The 20,241-nt window shown below is 38.8% G+C and overlaps 1 protein-coding gene across 4 annotated transcripts in view; it reads right to left on the bottom strand.

Moving 5' to 3' along the window:
* The window catches only part of LOC106662933 (G-protein coupled receptor GRL101-like), a 180,730-nt gene that overhangs the window by 119,594 nt on the left and 40,895 nt on the right, over positions 1–20,241 (bottom strand). For all 4 annotated transcript variants that reach the window (XM_024228259.1, XM_024228258.1, XM_024228261.1 and 1 more), the window contains exon 2: positions 16,339–16,434. In XM_024228259.1, coding sequence (XP_024084027.1) covers positions 16,339–16,417 — 79 coding nt within the window. In that variant the 5' untranslated portion in view covers positions 16,418–16,434. The remainder of the gene's footprint in view (positions 1–16,338; positions 16,435–20,241) is intronic.

The raw sequence follows: 20,241 nt of genomic DNA, 5'->3' as shown, positions 1-20,241 counted from the left end.
TCTCTTTTACGATTCCCAAAACACTTCCTGCTGGTATAGCACCACAGTTAATTAGTAGGTGTGTTGATGTTTCCTCTGCTTCTTTGCAGAATCCACTTGTTATGCCACTCTTCTTCCCAAATATACATATCTTTCCACCCTTCTGATCTTCACTCGGCCATTATCAAGATCCAAAAAGACCTAAATTCCATCAATGAATGGGCACATAAAAATTCCCTAGTCAGGCAACTCGTCAATTCCCTCCCTAGCATCCCACCTCTTAAATAACTTCCCATTCCCTTCTGATCGTCGGTTAAAAAACTTTGACCAAACCTTTCCTGGTATCCTCACATTTCCCAAATTTCCCGCCATTACATTGCCTCCCTCAGCCTGTTTCGTCGGTCCTGGCTTCTCTTGCCTTCCTCCACCCACAAACTTCTTGTATCTTCCCTTATGCTTTCCTTCCTCGATTACAGCTGAGGTTGAGACGGGAATTCACGATAGCTCAAATGGTAGAGCAGTGGCGTATCTAGCTGAAGATCTTGGGTTCGAACCCCGCTCGTGACACTGACTTTTTTATCTCAACTAAAAACCTTAATTAATTATCCGATTTAGCTTCACTTGACTATTTTCCGGGGGGGGGGGCATTTAAAAGACCAGTCGCCAGTCATAACCCAGCACCTCAGTTGAAGAACTGCGGAAAAGGATAGAAAATGCTTCTCAACCCGTACCCTGACCCTAGAGCTCTGAGCACGGATGAAGAGTGGTGAAAAAGAGCAAATCTTTGCATCTTTAAGCTAGGTAGGCAGTCAGAACATGAAATGTGATTAATAAATAGCAAACCAGGTGACTTTTTTCCCGAACTTTTTGCAATATCTTTGTATTTTTTGAGCACTTTAAAATCCGATTGCACCATTGTTTTCAGCGTAAAAAATCTTTTGAAATGATGTGTCAGGATGTATAGGGTCGTATTTGAAATTTTGAAGTTGAACTGGGCCTGATGTACCCTGTTTAATTTTTTACCAAAAGAAACTAAAAATTTGAAACCAGTCTAAAAATATTAATAGCGTATTTATTTTTTATAGCCTCATTGGTACAAGTGAAATTCAGCCAGGCCTAGAAAAGACACCCTGTATATGAATATGTGATGATGGCCTTCAATAATGTAAAGAACCGGTCAGTGAAGTAGCCGTAAATTATGAAATAATACAAAAGGATAATAATGAAAAATTTCGGTTAAGCAAAAGAAAGGCCCCAGAACAGTATTGCCCCAACACAACGGAGGAAAATACAGATATCTATACATAAAATAAAGGCCCTGAAGATGATTTCAATAAAGGTCGAAACGTTGGTACGATAAAGAAAATGTTTTTCTAAAGCCTACATCACACCAGACCGCATCTCACGATATCCAAATAATAAAAAATATATTGATTTTAAAACGTATTTTAACACATGTATAAACTAACATGAAAGATCAATAATTGTGCCAATTCGCTGAATTATGATGGTAGGAGTAATTGGCTGTTAATGGGAATAATGACGACTATTGAAAATGCTCGAATTCGTGTATTTTGTTCCACGATAGTTAAATTTAATTATTTAGTAAATAATAAACATTATAAAAATCTTTTCTCAGAAAAGAACCACTCATTAATGATAATATTAAGTCTTTTAAAGACAGTATAAATTTTTGGAAACTAGTGCGTTATTTTCATAATAAAATATTTCACTTTCTAGCATAGCTTTGAAGGATTGGTATGTATACTTTGAACACTTTTGGAATCGTTCTGTTAATGCTTTTAAAATTCAGTATCCAAACCATATATTGAGGATGTAGTAGCCTGTGCTGAAAAATGCTTAAAATAATAAAGCACCAGGTATTGACAGAATTCCTGAACGCATTTGACAAAAACACCCCGGAATGTTTTTCTAAATGAAATAATTAATGCTTTGAACTTCTTTTACGAGGAAAAGTTTCAGAAATTTGTACAAAGTCAATAATTTTTCCTTTAGACAAAAAAGGAAACATTTTCGAATTAGGTAATTAACTATAGAGGAGCTACTCCTTCTAATGTTACAGAGCTGGAGCAGGTTGCTAATAACATTATACAGGTCATAAACTCTGCGTATGTAGAAGCGTGTCCTGAAAAAACACTACGCCAGATCGACATCACTGGTGGAATAAAGATCTGGCTAGTTTAAGGAAAAGGGTCAAAGCATTACATAAAAAAGCCCTGCAATGGAACTCTGAACCGTACTGGAGGGATTATTTCCCCATGAAGAAAGAGTATAAAAAAGAGTTAAGGAAAACTAAGCGTAAAGCCAGAAACACACTTACCCCATGATACGCCATGTGACGCTACCCGATGCTACCCGACGCAAATCCAAACTCCGATGCTATGCCACGCTAACCTACCCGACGCTCTGCGATCCCCACGGTCCAGATTTTCGTCGGGTCGCATCGAGTACAGTCGAAGACAAAAGAACCGGATATTCAAACTACATGTATTATTGTTGTTATATTAATTACAACATACTTATTTTAATAGAAACCAAATTAACTGATTAAAAATTAATTAGTTTTTATTTAAAAAATTAATCAAAACACCGGAATACGATTTTTTGATATAATCAATTTAACTAACAATTTATTGTACTCGCTTCGGCGGTACATATACTAAAATTGGAACAATTTATTACACGGTTTTGCTCATAAAATTTAATTAACAATTTATTTCATAGTTTTGCTCGTAAAATTACACCATTTTCTAATGTCGGGTAGCATCAGAACAGGAAACTCATATTTTTTGTAGTTTATTTCAAACTAAGTACATATAATTTTGTCGTTATATTAATTACAACATGTTATTTTAATAGTTATTCAGATATCGTGAGATGCGGTCGGGTGTGATGTAGGTTTCAGAAAAACATTTTCTTTATCGTGCCAACGTTTCGATCTTTTATTGAGATCATCTTCAGGGCTCAAAGTGTTTGTCTTCTGTGTAATTGTGCCATCTTTGGTGTGTCGTGTTGACAGTGTTATTTTAATGTAAACCGAATTAAACGAGATCAAAAATGCATAAGTTTTTATAAACATTGTTTAATTAGATGGTTAGGAGTGACTTTATTTAAAACAGTTAAGTTTAACAAACAATTTATTAGATGGTTGTGCTCATAAAATTTAACTAACAATTTATTACAAGGTTTTGCTCAAAATAGTGCATTAAGAACAAAAGATGCGTTGCGATTGGGATAGTGATTATTGTGATAAACGCTGTGGACTGTACAGTGTACGCGACGTGTGCTTGCGTCGGATTGATGTGCACACCCCACCAAAACGTGGGAAGGCGTCGGGTAGCGTCGCATGGCGTAGCATCGGGTGTGTTCCTGGCTTAAAGCCTGGAGGAACTTTTGCTTGGAAACAGAAACAATTAAGGAAAGTTCTCGTATTTTTAAACTTCTGGAAAAAGATTATATTAATCCTTTACGTTTATTACAGGATGGTAATGGGGTGTACACCACATCCTGTGAGGAAACCCTGAACCCTGATGGCTAGAATTCATTTCCCCAGGTCAGACTCTTCCACTATCCCAGCCGAGGTTGAACTACCAACACCAAACTGGGATAAGGCTAATAATTTCCTGGGAGGCGTACAAATGGGCGGCACATTCCTTCAAGAAATACAAGGCAGCCGGGGTGGATGGAATATTCCCTGCCCTCCTTCAACAGGATACACCTAGTCTATCTAGTACAGTATGGGATCTCCTAAGGAGTAGTCTGGCATTGGGACATATACCAAAATGCTGAAAGGAAATAAGGGTAATTTTCTTACCCAAACCAGGTAAGGCCTCGTATCAATTACTTAAAACGTATAGACCTATAAGTATGTCTTCTATTTTCATAAAAATTTTAGATAGATATATTAGGCATGATTGTGGAATTAATACAATGATACATCCCAATCAGCATGCCTATTTACCCGGAAAATCAGTGGAAACTGACTTAAACTAGGTTGCTTCTTCGATATCCAAGGGGCGTTTGATAATGCTGATACTTCTTGCATTATATCAGCATTAGATAATTACGATGTCGACCATCACTTTACTAGATGGGTGAAGACCTGCTTGGAGGGAAGAATGGTCAATATGAGCTTAGGAGGTAGCACTCTTAGAATTAATGTCAAAGGAGGCTGTCCACAGGGAGGCTGTTTGTCACCTCTTTTATTGTTAATTATAGTAGACAGCTTAATAGAACTTCTGAATAATTCAGGTTTCTACAGTCAATTAATTTCAAGTGATGGTACCGTAATGCTCACTGGTAGGGATCCCCTGACTCTTTCACTACTGATGGTAAACGCCACGGGATTGCTTTATGGGTGGTGTTGTGACAAAGGTTTATCAATTAATCCTGCTAAACTAGAATTGATAATGTTTAGCAGGAGAAGAACATTAGGTAATTTTAAAAACCCTAAATTTCAGGGCATATAATTAAAGTTAGTCGATTCAATCAAATTCCTTGGTGTGACACTTGACAGGAAACTTGATTGGAAAGGTCATATTAATAACATATACAGGAAAGGCACTATATCAATGGTACAATGTAGGAGAATTGTCGGTAAAACATGGGACATCAAAACATGGGTAGCCAAATGGCTATATGCTGCAATTATTCTACCTAGATTCTTTGTCGCAGCTTTAGTATGGTGGAAAGGTCTAGAAAACAAAGGGAATAAATTAAGGTCATTTCAAAGACTAGGTTGTTTGATGATGACAGGAGCATTTTCAACTACACCCACCCTACCACTTGAAATCATAACCAATACCACACCTCTTCACATTGAGGTTAAGGTCAGAGCGCTAATCAGCTGCTACAGATTAATTAGCGAGGGCAGCTGGAATCATAAGTGCAATAACATAGTCACTCGAAAATCTCTCAACTATTGAGTAAGGTTAACGGTCAATTATTAAGCGTTAGTGATAAAAAGATCAAAACCCATTCGGGGAAAAAGCACTTTCAGGTAGTCACCCCTTGTGATTATAATTATAATCTGGATGATGACCATCGTAACATAGACTGCTACAGATATGGATCACTTATCAAATGTAGAGGGTGCAGGAATCTACATACCAAAATTAGTAATCAGCATCTCCTCCCCTCTTGGAAATAACACCTCCGTTTTTCAGGCGGAAATCTGGGCCATCAGTGTGTGTTGTGGAACACTTATGGAAAATAAAATTAAGGGAAAAGATATTAAAAATTTTTCTGACAGTCAGGCCAGTCTTAGGGCATTACAAAATGATTTGTCAACCTCACGACTAGTGGAGGAAACTATAGATCTTATCAATAGGATCTCTTTCAGGTTTGAGAATAAGGTGACCCTTATTTGGATACCAGCACATAAAGGACACCATGGCAATGAAAAGGCGGATGGCCTAGCCAAAGAAGGCTCTAATACTGGGTTTGTCGGACCACAACCTTCAAAGGTCTAAGACTGCCTGTTCCTATGTCCGTTTCCGGACTTACCCAGGATGGTCGTGCAACCATATACCCCTGAAGGCCCAACCCTCACGTCACTAGGCGTTAGCCACGGCTGCAGCCGTGCCCAGGATGGACCACGGGGAGGTGCCTGGTCGGATATGACGTGAGGGTCGCACCTTACAAATATCTTATGTTCTAATGAGGGGTGCCCAATCTCCCCGTACAACTGAACCCCGCCCAGGAGAGAAAGAGAGTGGGCACCCCTCGTACATACTAATAATATGTATACATTAAACTACAATATGCTAATACTATATATACAATATACAATTAAATCTAATTTATCACTCACTGATACTTAGATTAACACTTACACTTATTCGTCACTGTTGGGTGTTGTTGGCCATCCTTTTATTGTCATCACCTGGTACACAAAACGTTTGGTGGCCGCGAATCCTTCCTTTGACATTATCGTACTGGATATGGCTTGGACGTCACACTCTATGGAGCACGTTTCTCTTAACCATCTGCTTCTTGCAGTAGAATAAGCCGGGCACTCCGACAAAGTGTGGTCTGGTGTCTCTTCAGAGCCATTAGAGCACTGAGGGCACTCCGCCGTGTTCCGCATGCCGAATTTACACAAATACGTCCCAAAATCACCATGCCCCGTGAACATTTGGCTCATATAATGGTCTGTCTAGACATATTTACGTTTCAGTCTGTGACTTACAGAAGGCATAAGCTGATGGGTACGACGGCCTTTGTCGGTTTCATCCCATCGTCTCTGCCATCGCGTAATTGTGTCCTGATGAATTCTGTTGATAATGTCTTTCTTTTCGGCCGGTTCCATTCCTTGCGTTTCTTCATAGATTCTACGCAGTTTTTCAACTTCTAATATAATTGGGATTATTCCGGCAATTACACGGAGAGCTTCCGTAGGAGCAGTACGGTATGCGCTAGTGATTTTTAGAAGTATTTTTCGCTGCGCTGTTTTTAACGTACTTCATTGGGCTGATGCTACAGCATTTGCCCAGATTGGGCATGCATACAGGATGACTGACGCATAGACAGCCATGGCTATTGTTTTTCTTTGACGAAATCGAACGCCCCATGATGGTCCTGTCAATGCATTCATACGACAGATGGTTGTTGATATTTTATCTTTTACTGCCCCTATATGTTTTCTAATACTCATGCCTGCTCCTATGCCATCTAATAATAATCTATCTAAAACTCATGCTTCCATGCTGTCCTGTCGGACCACAACCGGTATTACCTCACTCTATGAGCACAGCGAAAGAGAGTATCAATAACTGCGGCATGAAACAATCCTTAGGGACTGGAGTTTATCCCCCGGACACAGGCAGTCGAAAGAGTTTGTTAAGGCGATCAAATCAGCTGAATGGAAATGGTTATTCTCTAACTCAAGGATGGGAATTAGGAGGCTGATAGGTATCCTGACGGGCCACTGCCCACTGAGAAGACACCTTTCGTAATGGGTATTCTACCAGATCCCTTTTGCCGTTTTTGCGAAATAAAAGAAGAAACGGCAAGGCACTACTTCGCAGAGTGTGATATATGCTAGGTCTAGATTTGAAATCTTTGAAGGAGAGGACATCATCATATCACTCCCCGAGATTAAATGGTCCAAACTCTTGTGGTTTATGAACAGGTCCAAGAGGTTTATGCAGGACAAGTGAGCCGACCAAGTCCCGAACCTTTTAGGGATGGGGTACGACCCAGGCATTTAACTCCTCGGGTCTTGATCGCCCACCCTGCATAATATACGTACATAGATAAGTTATTTTTTAAATAAATATGTGAGTTGTTGAATAAATATATAAATAATTAAATTCATAATATATCGATAAACAAAAAATATATTAAAATATGATGTGTATACTAAGAGGTTAAGAAATAACTACGTGAACTAGTAGACTTAGAGAGACAGTTTATATAAATCAGGACCCAAAAAAGAATGGGAAAGAGACCTCCATTAAGAATGGCACCATCTTTTGGTACATAGACGGATCTCGAACGCAAGAAGGTACGGGGGGCAGGTCGGTATTCGACCCTGGCACCAAATACTCAGAGCCTATGGGAAAATATTCAAGTATCTTCCGAGCTGGAGAAATGTACCCAATTCAATCTGAAAAATGTTTTTGTGACCTAGTTATGACCTACTTTGCCTACAGAATAAATTAAAATTTCCTTCAACTATTTGACAATCAAATCCAATTCCTCAGTAATTCTTCATTATTAACTATTGGTATAAGTACGTAACATAAGTGACAGCGGTTTTTAAGAACTTTTTGCGCCAATATGTAAACGGTAAATAAACTTGATATATAATGGTTACAGGATAAACATGTTGAGGGCTATTAAGACACGTTGTTTTCGCATATGATGGTGATATCTCAGAATGCAACACAACTGTAAATTAAGACTAATAAAATAAAGAATTTTTCATTTTCATTTTCAAATCATTTCACAACGTATCACCCAATAAACCAAGCAGCACACTAGCTGGTAAGCAGTTCCACATAAATTCGCATAATTTTAACTGAAAATAATACTGTTTTCTATGTTTAAGAATCTATGTTTTTTAGATATGAGATAATTACAAAATGAATGAATCTTATTGTATTAATAAAAATTAAAATGCAGCTATTGTTTCAAAAGGAATAAAAACCACGTGTCATTAGGCAATTAAACAATAAAACTCGCCAATGTCGAAGTTATTCGATAATTTAAAAACCGTTTTGGCCCGCCGCTTTTTTGACATTGACATTCCTTTGATGACACTTGACGATTGATCAAACAGATAAGACTTGTTAATTGGCATTACGTTAACCTACTTAGTTATTATTTGCTGAATTGACTGACTGAAGTAGTCACGTTCACTTTGACGTCATTCGGTAATAGGTTAATCCACGTTGACATCATTTTATGATTTGACTGTTATTCCAAAATAGGTTAACCCACTTTGTTATCATTTGCTGAATTGACTGACCGACGTAGTCACGTTCACTTTGACGTCATTCGGTAACAGGTTAATCCACGTTGACATCATTTTATGGTTTGACTGACGCTTTGACGTGAATCGGCAACATGTAAACCCACTTTGTCATCATTTTACGCAATAAATTCAATTTACACAGCCTTTTTTGTAAATGAAACAATACATAAAATAAAAGCAAAACAAAGGTAAAAATATATAAATAGTAAATAGTCGGAAAATAAGTAAAAAGAACCATTCGTATGAATATACATAAAAAAAGATCACTTTTATCATCATTGCATATAAACTGTCGAAATAAGTAATTAAATTATTACAAGATATTATATAAAAATATTAGAAAATAATTATTAACAAAAATATGTTGATTGAGAGAGTAAAAATAAGCTATTCATTTTTTCTGATATAAGAGAAAATTAACGCACAACCTTAAATTTTAATTTATTTAGGTTTATTCATATTTTGCATACTAAAAATAGGTTTGGTTGTAAAAACAAGATATTTAAAAAGAAAATGTTTATTGCCTAAATCTAAGAAAACAATTATTGAGTAGAGATTTTAAAAAATTCAAAAACAAATAAAATTGTAAACAAATTTTTTGACCCCTTAGATACCGAGTATTTTCACCTATAGCACGAATAAAGTCCGTTAAACGCCTTTGCATTCCTTGGAAAACATTTTTGATTCCTGAGGAATTCTTTTCCATTCGCCAAGAAAAGCCGTTTTCAACTCTTCTAGGGTGTACCTGGGTTTCGCCGTCGTACTTGTCACTTAATTTGGACTTCCAGCTGGGCACACTAAGCGCTCAATTACAAACTCATTCAGGTCACACTCAATACGTGCTCTATGGGGCCTGGCATTATGCTGCATTAGCAAGAATCTCCAACCGATTGTGGGGGGGGGGTAAATGGCACTACATGTTTTTTTCCACTTATGCCTTGTAAGTTCACCACTGTGAAGTTTAGAGATCTTCCTTGCGGTTCCAATTCGGTGGGGGCCTCCGAGTAAATGCCACCCCAGACATCAATGACTCATGTGGAATACCACCTGAGCAACCATACCAGCATACCTTTGTTCTGAGCGTCTTCATATGAAATTAAGCCCATCTGAAGATTTGTGCCCAACTCTCACTTCTTTAAAGAGAACTCGTCCCTAACCTTCCAATGTACTATTCACATGTTCCCTTGCGAATTGAAGCCTGGCCATTTTCTAAGTTGTGGTGAGAAGAGGTTCACGAGCCAGGTGCCGTTTTCAATGATCCTTCTTCTTACAGACCGGGAGGAAATGGAAACATGTCGGACTTGTCTTATCAGATTTCTTCTCCCATTTCATGTCTTTCGGTGCCTTTCTGGCCTGAAGACCCAGGACGACCCTGTCCTGGCCATCTAGTGTGAAGCTCTATTTCTCACGCCAAAGAACCCTTCCTATCGTAGAGTGATTTACACTCAGCCTCCTGGTGACCTCGCGCTGGCTTATCCTTCCTCTAACAATTTAATGACCCTGACACTATCATACTCAAATGCCTGACTGTAGCCATTCAAAAAAATTAAGAATAAGAATAATATCAAATGAAATCAACGAAGTAAAATTATTAAGCGATCTTTGGCATAGCAGAATGGAAGGGTGTTGACGCCCAAGAAGCTTCATTTTCTTGTTGTTTTCGGCTGACCAAGGTTCGCCTCGGGAGGCCCTGTTTAAATCGCTGAGGGCCCTATTGTTTTTATTTTGGCAAGCGATAACGCCGGTATCTTCGGCCTTTGCACGGGAGTAAGTTAGTCTGCCTGGGTCAGGACAAGACGCACCGTTTGCCGAATCGATTATCGAACCCAATATCGATTTTCTTTGGACCTTCACCGTCGATTTCTTCTGTTCAACACCTTGTCGTCACCGACCTTACGGACTACGTCAACTGTTTCGTCATCCGGCTCTACAGGCACCTTCATCGAAGTGGAACTCAGCAGTAACCTCCAGCTTAACACCGTTTATTTCGATTGCTGAGAGAAGCGAGGAGACATCCCACCAAGTACCTTTTTGTTTTTTTAAAACCCTGGCCAGTAGGTTTGCTTATGAATTATTTTGGATAATTAAAGAAATTTCTTTTAATTTTTTGCTTAGTGTAAATACAATAAATTGTAAATATTCAATTTTTACTTTAAAGTATTATCAATCTCCCCTTTCTTATTCCCAAAACCTCTTAAGTATAAATACATAGTTGCCACATTATTTTCAAAAACAAAATTTAATTGTACCTCTTGAAACGGGTACGGAAGTTTGCAGGGTCAATTAAGATCCGCCCTTCCCCCCAACAGAAGGGCATAAAGCTACTTTGTGCAAATGGGATTAATCAGTACAAAAGTAAACAAAGCATTAATTACTGTTTATTTTGACTACGATAGATCCTAATTACCTGTAACTAATGTAGAAAGATAATGTATTTAATGAAACATGATAGATGTATGATTGAGTGGAGAGTTAAATTTGATCATGGTCCAAGAGTGTCCTTTTTAGATAGCCCGGCTGAATTGCTCTTAAACCAATGAGGCTATCAAAAAATGCTTAATATTCAATTCATTGTTCATTATCTTTCAATTAATTAAGGTTTTTGGTTGAGATAAAAAAGTCAGTGTCACGAGCGGGATTCGAACCCACGACCTTCAGCTTGATACGCCGCTGCTCTATCACTTGAGCTATCGTGACCTCGATCCACTCGGACACCAACTTCCCATCTCAACCCCACCTTTTGAATTTGCCTTCCTTTTTGCAATTTTTCAAATCCCGCTCGTGACACTGACTTTTTTATCTCAACTAAAATCCTTAATTAATTGAAATATATTAATTGGTCAAGCGGACCACTAAAACTAGTGAATTTAATAAGTAAAAATGAAGTATACCTTCACTAAAGCTCTCCGTGGTCATTTCATTTGTCGCCGAAAATCAAATAGATTACACGACATTTGAAAAATGGCAAAAAGGAGGGAAAATTCAAAAAGGTGGGGTAGAGATGGAAAGTTAGTGTCCGAGTGGATCGAGGTCACGATAGCTCAAGTGGTAGAGCAGCGGCGCATCAAGCCGAAGGTCGTGGGTTCGAATCCCGCTCGTGACACTGACTTTTTTATCTCAACTAAAAACCTTAATTAATTGGTCAAGCGGACCACTAAAACTAGTGAATTTAATAAGTAAAAATGAAGTATATCTTCACTAAAGCTCCCGTGGCCATTTCATTTGTCGCCGAGAATCCAATCCGATTACACGACATTTGAAAAATGGCAAAAAGGAGGAAAATTCAAAAGGTGGGAAGTTAGTGCCCGAGTGGATCGAGGTCACGATAGCTCAAGTGGTACAGCAGCGGCGTATCTAACCGAAGATCGTGGGTTCGAATCCCGCTCGTGAGATTGAATTTTTTATCTCAACTAAAAACCTTAATTGAAATATATTGATTAGTCAAGCGGACCACTAAAACTAGTGAATTGAGTAGAATCCAATGTTGAGGACAAACAACAAATATAATGATATGTACTTAAAAAATTACATTTCTTTTTGAAATGGGCTATCTTAAGCGTGAAAGGAGTGACGTGAAAACTAGGCGGTATTCTCAGAAGACTAAGAGGTCCAAGCTAAATCAGAGCACGATGTCTGTTACAAATGAGTCCCGTTGAATAATTAATGTTCTTTTGTCTGTGCCAAATGATGCAGGAGAGAAGCTAGGACGGCTGCTTTTCACATCGTCTGTTCTAAGGAGGCGAAAAAACCTGATGCTCTTCCCTCGACGATATTAGGTTTTAGACAGATGGAAAAAGGTAAATTACAGCCGGGGATGTTCTTCCTCGTTTTGCATAACGCGACAGCTGTGGTGTGCGAAGATAGTGTCGCCAATTGTCTACCGGTGGAAGGAGATCCGGGGTCCTTTCGCGCTGAAGTCGATTCCCATTTCCCTCCCTCTTCGACAACACAACGGCTGACGTTTTTCCTAATGCTAATTAAGTCCCCGAAAAAGGTCTAAAGCCGCCTCCCTTGCGAAAGAAACACGATGTAATTGCATTAAACCCTTTGATTTAGAGAGACTCGGTTATGCGCCAACCCACCGGGAGCGACGAAAGGGCGACCCAGGACGCTAATTTCATAAAGTGAATGGGACGAATTTGAGTAAATCCAAAAAAGTGCCTCTCCGTGTTTTATAACCCACTCTTTATAATGCGAAAAAATTATTTGGCCCTTAATTGTTTGTATTTTTATATATAAATTTCGTTTTCAATTACGTGCTCGACGAAAAGAGAAGAAATGTCAAGTTACGCAATGGAATCATTTTTATATTTTTCTTTTAGAAAAAACATAAAGAAAAACTTTATTTAAAATCTGATATGTATGTTTAATTAAAAACAATCTCAATGTTTTTAATGTTTTAGTTTTCATTAAGCTTAGAGTTGATTAACCTGGTCCTCCGGGCCAGATGTGAACCACTCCATCAAGGCCGGTGTAATACAATTGAACTTTTCCATCTAATATTTACAACCACATATGAGAAAGTTCTGTGAAAAAGAAAAAGCCAGGCGCGCGTCAAAGTGTCCGAAAAGGTTTCAAGCCCTTTTCAAAACTTACAAACCGGAACGGACGGGCGTGATCGAGATATAGGACCCGTAAAGCCGAGGTAAAGAATATTTTCTTGCGATCTTGGCACAAAGTAAAATAGACTAGAAAAAGTGATATCGATCATTTTTAGATCATTCCTGTGAATTCGAAAATTTTCCCAAGATTTCATATTGCGAATTGGTCCCTGATTGGGACTTCCGAATAGAAACCAAATACAAGACACCTCCGTTCGCCATCGAGGTCCTGGGGAAAATAGAACTCCATCGATCCAGTGGGGCTCGTTAAAGAGCTATGTCAAACAGCACACACTTTCACAGAGCGAATTTCCATTTGAGAAAACCAGAGCCGACAAGGAAAATTCAAACGATCAAACGGAAATGGTTGGTAAAACGAGCACAGTCTATCTTTTCCCTTTTTCCCATTTCGGACATTCTAATCGAGCATTAGACGCCCAAGAGGATTTACCCTCGACTCTTCTTCTTCTTAATGTAGACATGTTTTTGTCTGTGGAAGGTTTAAGGTTCTTAGATACAGACATGTGTTGAAAGGATCGAGTTTCTTGTTATAGACATCCGTATTTCGGGAGATTCATCAACGACTATGTCAAGACATCAAAACTTTTGACAATAAAAAATAACCGATATAGCCAAAAAACCTGAAACTTCCCAAAGGCAAATATGTCAGGGTCAAGAAATAGAAAACTACCAAAGAAAAACAGAGGTCAAGGGCAAGAAACCTTATCATTTTAAAGGAAAATCAAACATGTCAAGTAAACATTACAAGGTAAATAGTACCTGTGCCAGCAAATACCAAACTCCCAAAGAAAAAACAGACGTCAGTGCCAAGAAACCAGAACTTTCTAGGGGAAACAGATACCAGTGCCGATAAATATCAACCTCCCAAGGAAAAGACAAACAGTCCCAAAAAACCAGAACATTCACGTGAAACAGATTTCAACCTTCCAAGGAAAAAAAGATGTCCGCGGCAAGAAACCAGACCTTCCAAGGAAACGGATCTCTTTTTCAAGAAATATCAACCTTCGAAAGGTGGACTAGAGATCAGTGCCAAGAAAGCCGAAATTTCCTAGTGAATCAGACGTCTCTAGTCTAAGCCAACAAAGCCGAACCTTTCAAAAGAAACACACGTCTGTATGTTGTGTCAAAATTGCCGAAGTTTAAAAAAAACACAGATGTCTGAACTCTGTGCCAAGAAAGCCGAACCTTTAAAAAAATTCACTAATTTCGTGGTCCGCTTGACCAATTAATATATTACAATTAATTAAGGTTTTTAGTTGAGATAAAAAAGTCAATGGCACGAGCGGGATTCGAACCCATGATCTTCGGCTTGATACGCCGCTGCTCTACCACTTGAGCTATCGTGACCTCGATCCACTCGGACACCAACTTCCCATCTCAAAAGGTGCGGTGGTTTTTCCAATCAACAGCGAGTTGATACGTACAACTGCTTTGTTGATAGTGGTGGTATTGCAGGTATTGGTCGTGCAGTCGAGTTGTACTGGCAGAAATTTTCTGATCGCCACAGGATAAACCTCAAAACGTTTATTCGTGTTGCTCCCAATACGAGGAGATACAGATCAGTTGCTGTTCCATCATAAAGAAACCAGCAGCGTAATTTCCATGAGAAGCTGACTATTTTACTGTATATTCGAGAAAATCCAAATTCCTCTCTTCCACATGTTGAAAGGGATTTAGGTTTTTCAAAAAAATAGAATTAGGTATGCACACCGGACTTACAATTTCAAGCCGTATCGCTCGCATCTTGTCCAGGGACTTCGGAACTCTGGTTATGACAAGCGTCTAACGTTCCTTGCACAAATGTCGATTTGGGAGATTGAAGAAAATTTTCTTCCATCCTGTGGGCTGATGAATCCAAGTTCACCCCTATGGCATACTAAACCGTTGGAATTTTCGAAAAATTCGACAATTTCGTACTCTTGTCATCATCAGGTGGTGCACAGTATCAACATTTGGTGTGGACTTCTCGGAAATAAATTAATTTGGTGCTAAGTTTCTCAATTTCTTGAGGGAGGTTTTACCAACACTTTACTTGATTACAATTAATTAAGGTTTTTAGTTGAGATAAAAAAGTCAATGGCACGAGCGGGAATCGAACCCACGATCTTCGGCTTGATACGCGTTGATATTCATTGGTCAAGCGGACCACGAAATTAGTGAATTTAATTAATTAAAATGAAGTATACTTCACGAAAGCTCTCCGTGGCCATTTCATTGTCGCCGAGAATCCAATCCGATTACACGACATTTGAAAAATGGCAAAAAGGAGGGAAAACTCAAAAGGTGGGGTTAAGATAGGAGGTTGGTGTCCGAGTGGTTCGAGGTCACGATAGCTCAAGTGGTAGAGCAGCGGCGTATCAAACCGAAGGTCATGGGTTCGAATCCCGCTAGTGCCCTTGACTTTTATATCTCCACTAAAAACCTTAATTAATCTTTAAAAAAAAGATTCTGTGCCAAGAAAACCGAACCTTACAAAAGTAAACTGCACCATAATTCCAACAAAGACAATGTCTTCTTGATACAAAAAACAGTTTTCTTTTGGAAGTAGCAACATTTTTGCCACAAGTGAATGAGTTTGCAGCATAAGGCATCTTTATCTAGGCATAAACTTTTAGATTTGTAAGTTTTACGAATCTTAATACAGACATGAGTTGTTTGCTTCGGCTTTTAATGCAAACCTGTTTTATTTTTGGAGGGCGTATTCTATCGGTTTATTACCTTCTAGTTGTAGGCATTGATTCATTTGAAACGTTACTAACATCCAAACTTTTAAAAAGTTAATTTCACAACTTAGAAAATTGTTGCCGTCTTGTTTTCTATAAATTCCGAGACGAATATTGTAATGTTGTGGTATTAAAACCACCGAGCAGTTTTCAGCATTGAAACGGACTCTCGCAATTGTTCAATTAAGACAAATTGGACCTTCCAATTCCGTGTTCGTCCGTGTTTCACATTTTCCCTAAAACACCGTTGCGAGAGAGGTGGGCCTGCCAAAATGAATGTAAATATTTAAACGAACTTACGAACCTGTGTGTACGGGGCGGGTGCATTGGGTCTTTTGATATTTATCGGATTACGAAGAATAGTTCGGCTTATTTCTGCCTGGAAAGGAGGAAAAACTTCCTTGGGATTTTTACACCTTTGGGAGTGTAAATACATATTTTTCGATTTTTCAATTTGTCTTTACAAAACCTTGACAATCGGGAAACGTTCTATAAGCGATTTCATCTCACTTACCGCCTGGTCGGTCTGTCGGCTGGATCTCGGAGGAACTGGTGAAAAAGAAGAGTGCGAGGAAATACAACAACATCTCCATCTCAAGATAAAATCATTCTGAAAAACAAGAAGCAAAAACTATTAAAAATAAATCACAATAATAAAGAAAAAGCTGTCATAAAAGCATCAAAACAATGTTTTGGGCAAATACAAAACTTTGTTGTGAGGGTATTTCTGCTACGAGGTTATATGAACCGTCGGGGTGCCGGTGTTGTTGATAAAAAGCCCAATCGTAAGTATATCGGGTTCGAATGTAGGGCCGCTGGGTTCGAACCCGGGACCTTTACCTTATAGTGATGAACGCCGTGTCAACGCCTAACCGTTGCGATCACCAACGCCCTCTGGGGTCAAATTTTAAAGCACATAAAATATCTTTGGGAACTTTAAATGTTGAGTACAAACGTCTCTTTCTTAGATCGGAACAGATGTCATTGCATGTATATTGGCTTGTGTAATTGAATAAGATTTTCTAAAGAAAACCCGACGGTTGTTCAATAAACCAGAAGTTTTAAAGAGAAAACCAGATGTCTATGTTAAGAAATTTAAAACTTCCAAAAAGATAAAAATCACCTGCGCCAAGAAACCTGAACCATCCAAAGGTATATACATCAGTGCCAAAGAAGCCGAACTTTCCAAAGGTAAACTAAACGTCAGTGCCAAAGAAGCCAACCATGGAAAATAGATGCTTGTGCCGGGAAATATCCAGATGAAAAACTAGACGTTAATGCCAAGAAACCCGTACCTTCCCAAGAAAACAGACGCCTGTGACAAGAAATCTGAACTTACCATAGGTAAACTGTACATCAGTGCCAACGAAGCCGGACCTTCCAAGGAAAATAGATGTCTATGTCGGCAAATATCAACCGCCCAATGAAAAACGAGACGTTAGTGCCAAGACACCCGAACCTCCCAAAGGAAGATGTTTGTACCAAGAAATCTGAACCTTCCACACGTAAACTAAACGTCAGTACAATGAACCCCGAATCTTTCAAAGAAAACAGATGCCTGTGCTAAGAAATCTGAACCTCGCAAAGGTACACTAGATGCCAGTATCAAGAAACCTGAACCTTCCAAAGGCGTATTAGATGCCAGTGCCAAGAAACCGAATCTCCCGAAGGAAGATGTTTGTACCATTAAGTCTGAATCTTCCACAGGTAAACTAAACGTCAGTGCCGAGAAACTCGAATCTTCCAAAGAAAAGAGATGCATGTATCATGAAATCTGAACCATTCATAGGTAAACTAAACGTCATTGCAAAGAAACCGAATCTCCCAAGGAAAACAGATGCCTATGCTGAGAAATATAAACCTGCCCTATGAAAAACTAGAATTAGTGCCTAGAAACCCGAACCTTCCAAACAAAACAGATTCCTGTGCCAAGAAACCTGAACTTTAAAAAGGTACACTAGACGTCATTGCCAAGATACCGAATCTCTCAAGGAAAATAGATGCCTGTGCCGGGAAATATCAACCATCCAATGAAAACCTTGACGTAGGAGCCAAGAACCTGAACCTTCCAAAGCTAAACTAGACGTCAAGGCCAAGAAACCGAATCTCCCAAGGAAAATAGATGCCAGTACCGGGAAATATCAATCTCCCAACGAAAAATGCAGACGTTACTGCCCAAAAAAAAGAAACATACCAAAACACCTCTTAGGTCTTAGCCAAGAAATATCCAGTTCTCAGGGGAAAATATAAACGTGTGTCAAGAAACGAAATTCTCCCACGGAAATCATATGTTTGACTAATAAATAAAAATGTCCAATCAGGAAAAAACATACATCTACGAAGTAAATAAGAATATCCCAAGGGAATCCTAGGTGGGATATAGGCCTAAGGGCCGGAATCGAAAAACCTCCTAAAGGATTTTTCAATTTAACAGTTTAATTTTATTTTTGTGGAACAAAGGCTTAATAAACAAACCTCTGTTTTATTTTTACATGATAAAACTGTCCTCTTCCAGTGATGAAGAATCATAAATTTTAAATGGACATTTGTTTAACTAAACAACGTCCCAAAACAAATATCATATTGGAAATTTAAAAAAAAAATTATATAGATATTATTAGATATATCCGTAAAATAAATATAACATGCTGGATCGGTTTGTTAAAAGTTAAATCCTCAGGATATTCTTCTGTACACGTATTATCCAGTGAGTGATAAATGCCTCCTTTTAGTGAAAGAGATAAATCCTTCAACCTAATTATCTGGTTGTTAAATTCAAAAATCTCTATGGTTTATTTTTAAATATTGTACTTCATTAAGGCTGTGCTTAATTTCCAGGCAGGAAATGAATATTTTGTTCGATAATTTAAAAAAGTGAAATTCAGATTACCCGCGGTTTACTATTTATCCTAACATACCCGGAAATTTTTTTAAAAAAATTTTCCTCTTCCTCTCTTGAGGACGTTATAAAAGGGTGTTTGCGAAAGGAGGATTTTCCAATATAATCTAGCTCGGAGAAAAAAATATTCAAAGAATTGTTATTATGCGGCCGTTCGACTGACGGGGTTTCTTATTTTTCCGGCTCGACGGAAAAGTCAAGTTTTATAATTGAAATATAAACTGGAGAACGGGTACATTTTCCAAATTAGTGTGATCAAGGGTCGTGACAATTGGTTAAACATTGTCCTCGTACAGGCGTTTCCTTATTTACCGACTTTTCCACTCGAACCTTCTCGGATTTCGTCCCATTTCCGGGGGAAGTGGACGGAAAAACACCCCAAGGGGACGATAAACGCTTCCGAGTTGGTTTTCAAATATAAGAAAGATAAATTAGCTCTAATTAACATCTACTCGCGATTGGGAGGAAAATTGCAATGGAGTGTCTGCCAGAGGAAAAGCAAAATCAACCCCACCACGTTACCAACATTACTTTTGTAAAATTAAAACGTCTTTCGTTTTGATTTAGGTTTAAACTAAAAACAAAAAACACACAGCATTTTTTAGGTTCATATTGGACAGACACGTTGATCGGCGTTTGGCTATTTGTCATCCGTTTGTTTCCTTCTTCGGTTGTTGTAAAGCAGGCTGGGGCAACCTGTATTTATTTAACTCTGCTTCGGCTTGGGAGAATGAGTACTTGTGGTACGCAGAGTACTCGGGGTTCTTGTACGTGGACTCTTTGTCCGCCCCTGAGGGGGGTTGAACGACTTGTCGGCTTAGGCCGGGAACGTCGCCGGATTTCTTCTGCTCTTCCGTTAGTTCCACATCCGGTTCGGATATTAATTTGGCGTACAGTAACGGGTCTCCGGCTGACCTGTCACAGACGGACGTTTTCTTCTTGGGGGTTGCAGGTTTCATGGAACTGGCATCTGATTTCTCCTTAGAAGGTTCAGGTTTCTTGTCATAGACAGACGTTTTCTCCTCGGGAGTTGAAGGCTTCAAAGAAGTATCACTGGGTTTCTCTTTTGGAGGTTCAGATTTCTTGGCGCAGACGTGTATTTTCTCCTTGGGAGTTGATAGCTTCAAACAAGTAACACTAGGTTTCTCTTTTGCAGGTTCAGATTTCTTGGCGCTGATGTCTGTTTTCTCCTTGGGAGTTGAAGGCGTCAAAGATGTAAAACTAGGTTTCTCTTTTGGAGGTTCAGATTTCTTGGCGCAGATGTCTGTTTTCTCCTTGGGAGTTGAAGGCGTCAAAGAAGTAACACTGGGTTTCTCTTTTGGAGATTCAGATTTCTTGGCGCAGACGTCCTTTTTCTCGTTGGGAATTGAAGGCGTCAAAGAAGTAACACTGGGTTTCTCTTTTGGAGGTTCAGATTTCTTGGCGCAAACGTCTGTTTTTTCCTTGGGAGTTGAAGGCGTCAAAGAAGTAACACTGGGTTTCTCTTTTGGAGGTTCAGATTTCTTGGCGCAAACGTCT

This window comes from Cimex lectularius, unplaced genomic scaffold, assembly GCF_000648675.2.
Source record: "Cimex lectularius strain Harlan isolate CLEC.00 unplaced genomic scaffold, Clec_2.1 scaffold265, whole genome shotgun sequence".
In the NCBI taxonomy this organism is placed as follows: domain Eukaryota; kingdom Metazoa; phylum Arthropoda; class Insecta; order Hemiptera; family Cimicidae; genus Cimex; species Cimex lectularius.
This window is presented reverse-complemented; position numbering and strand designations above follow the sequence as displayed.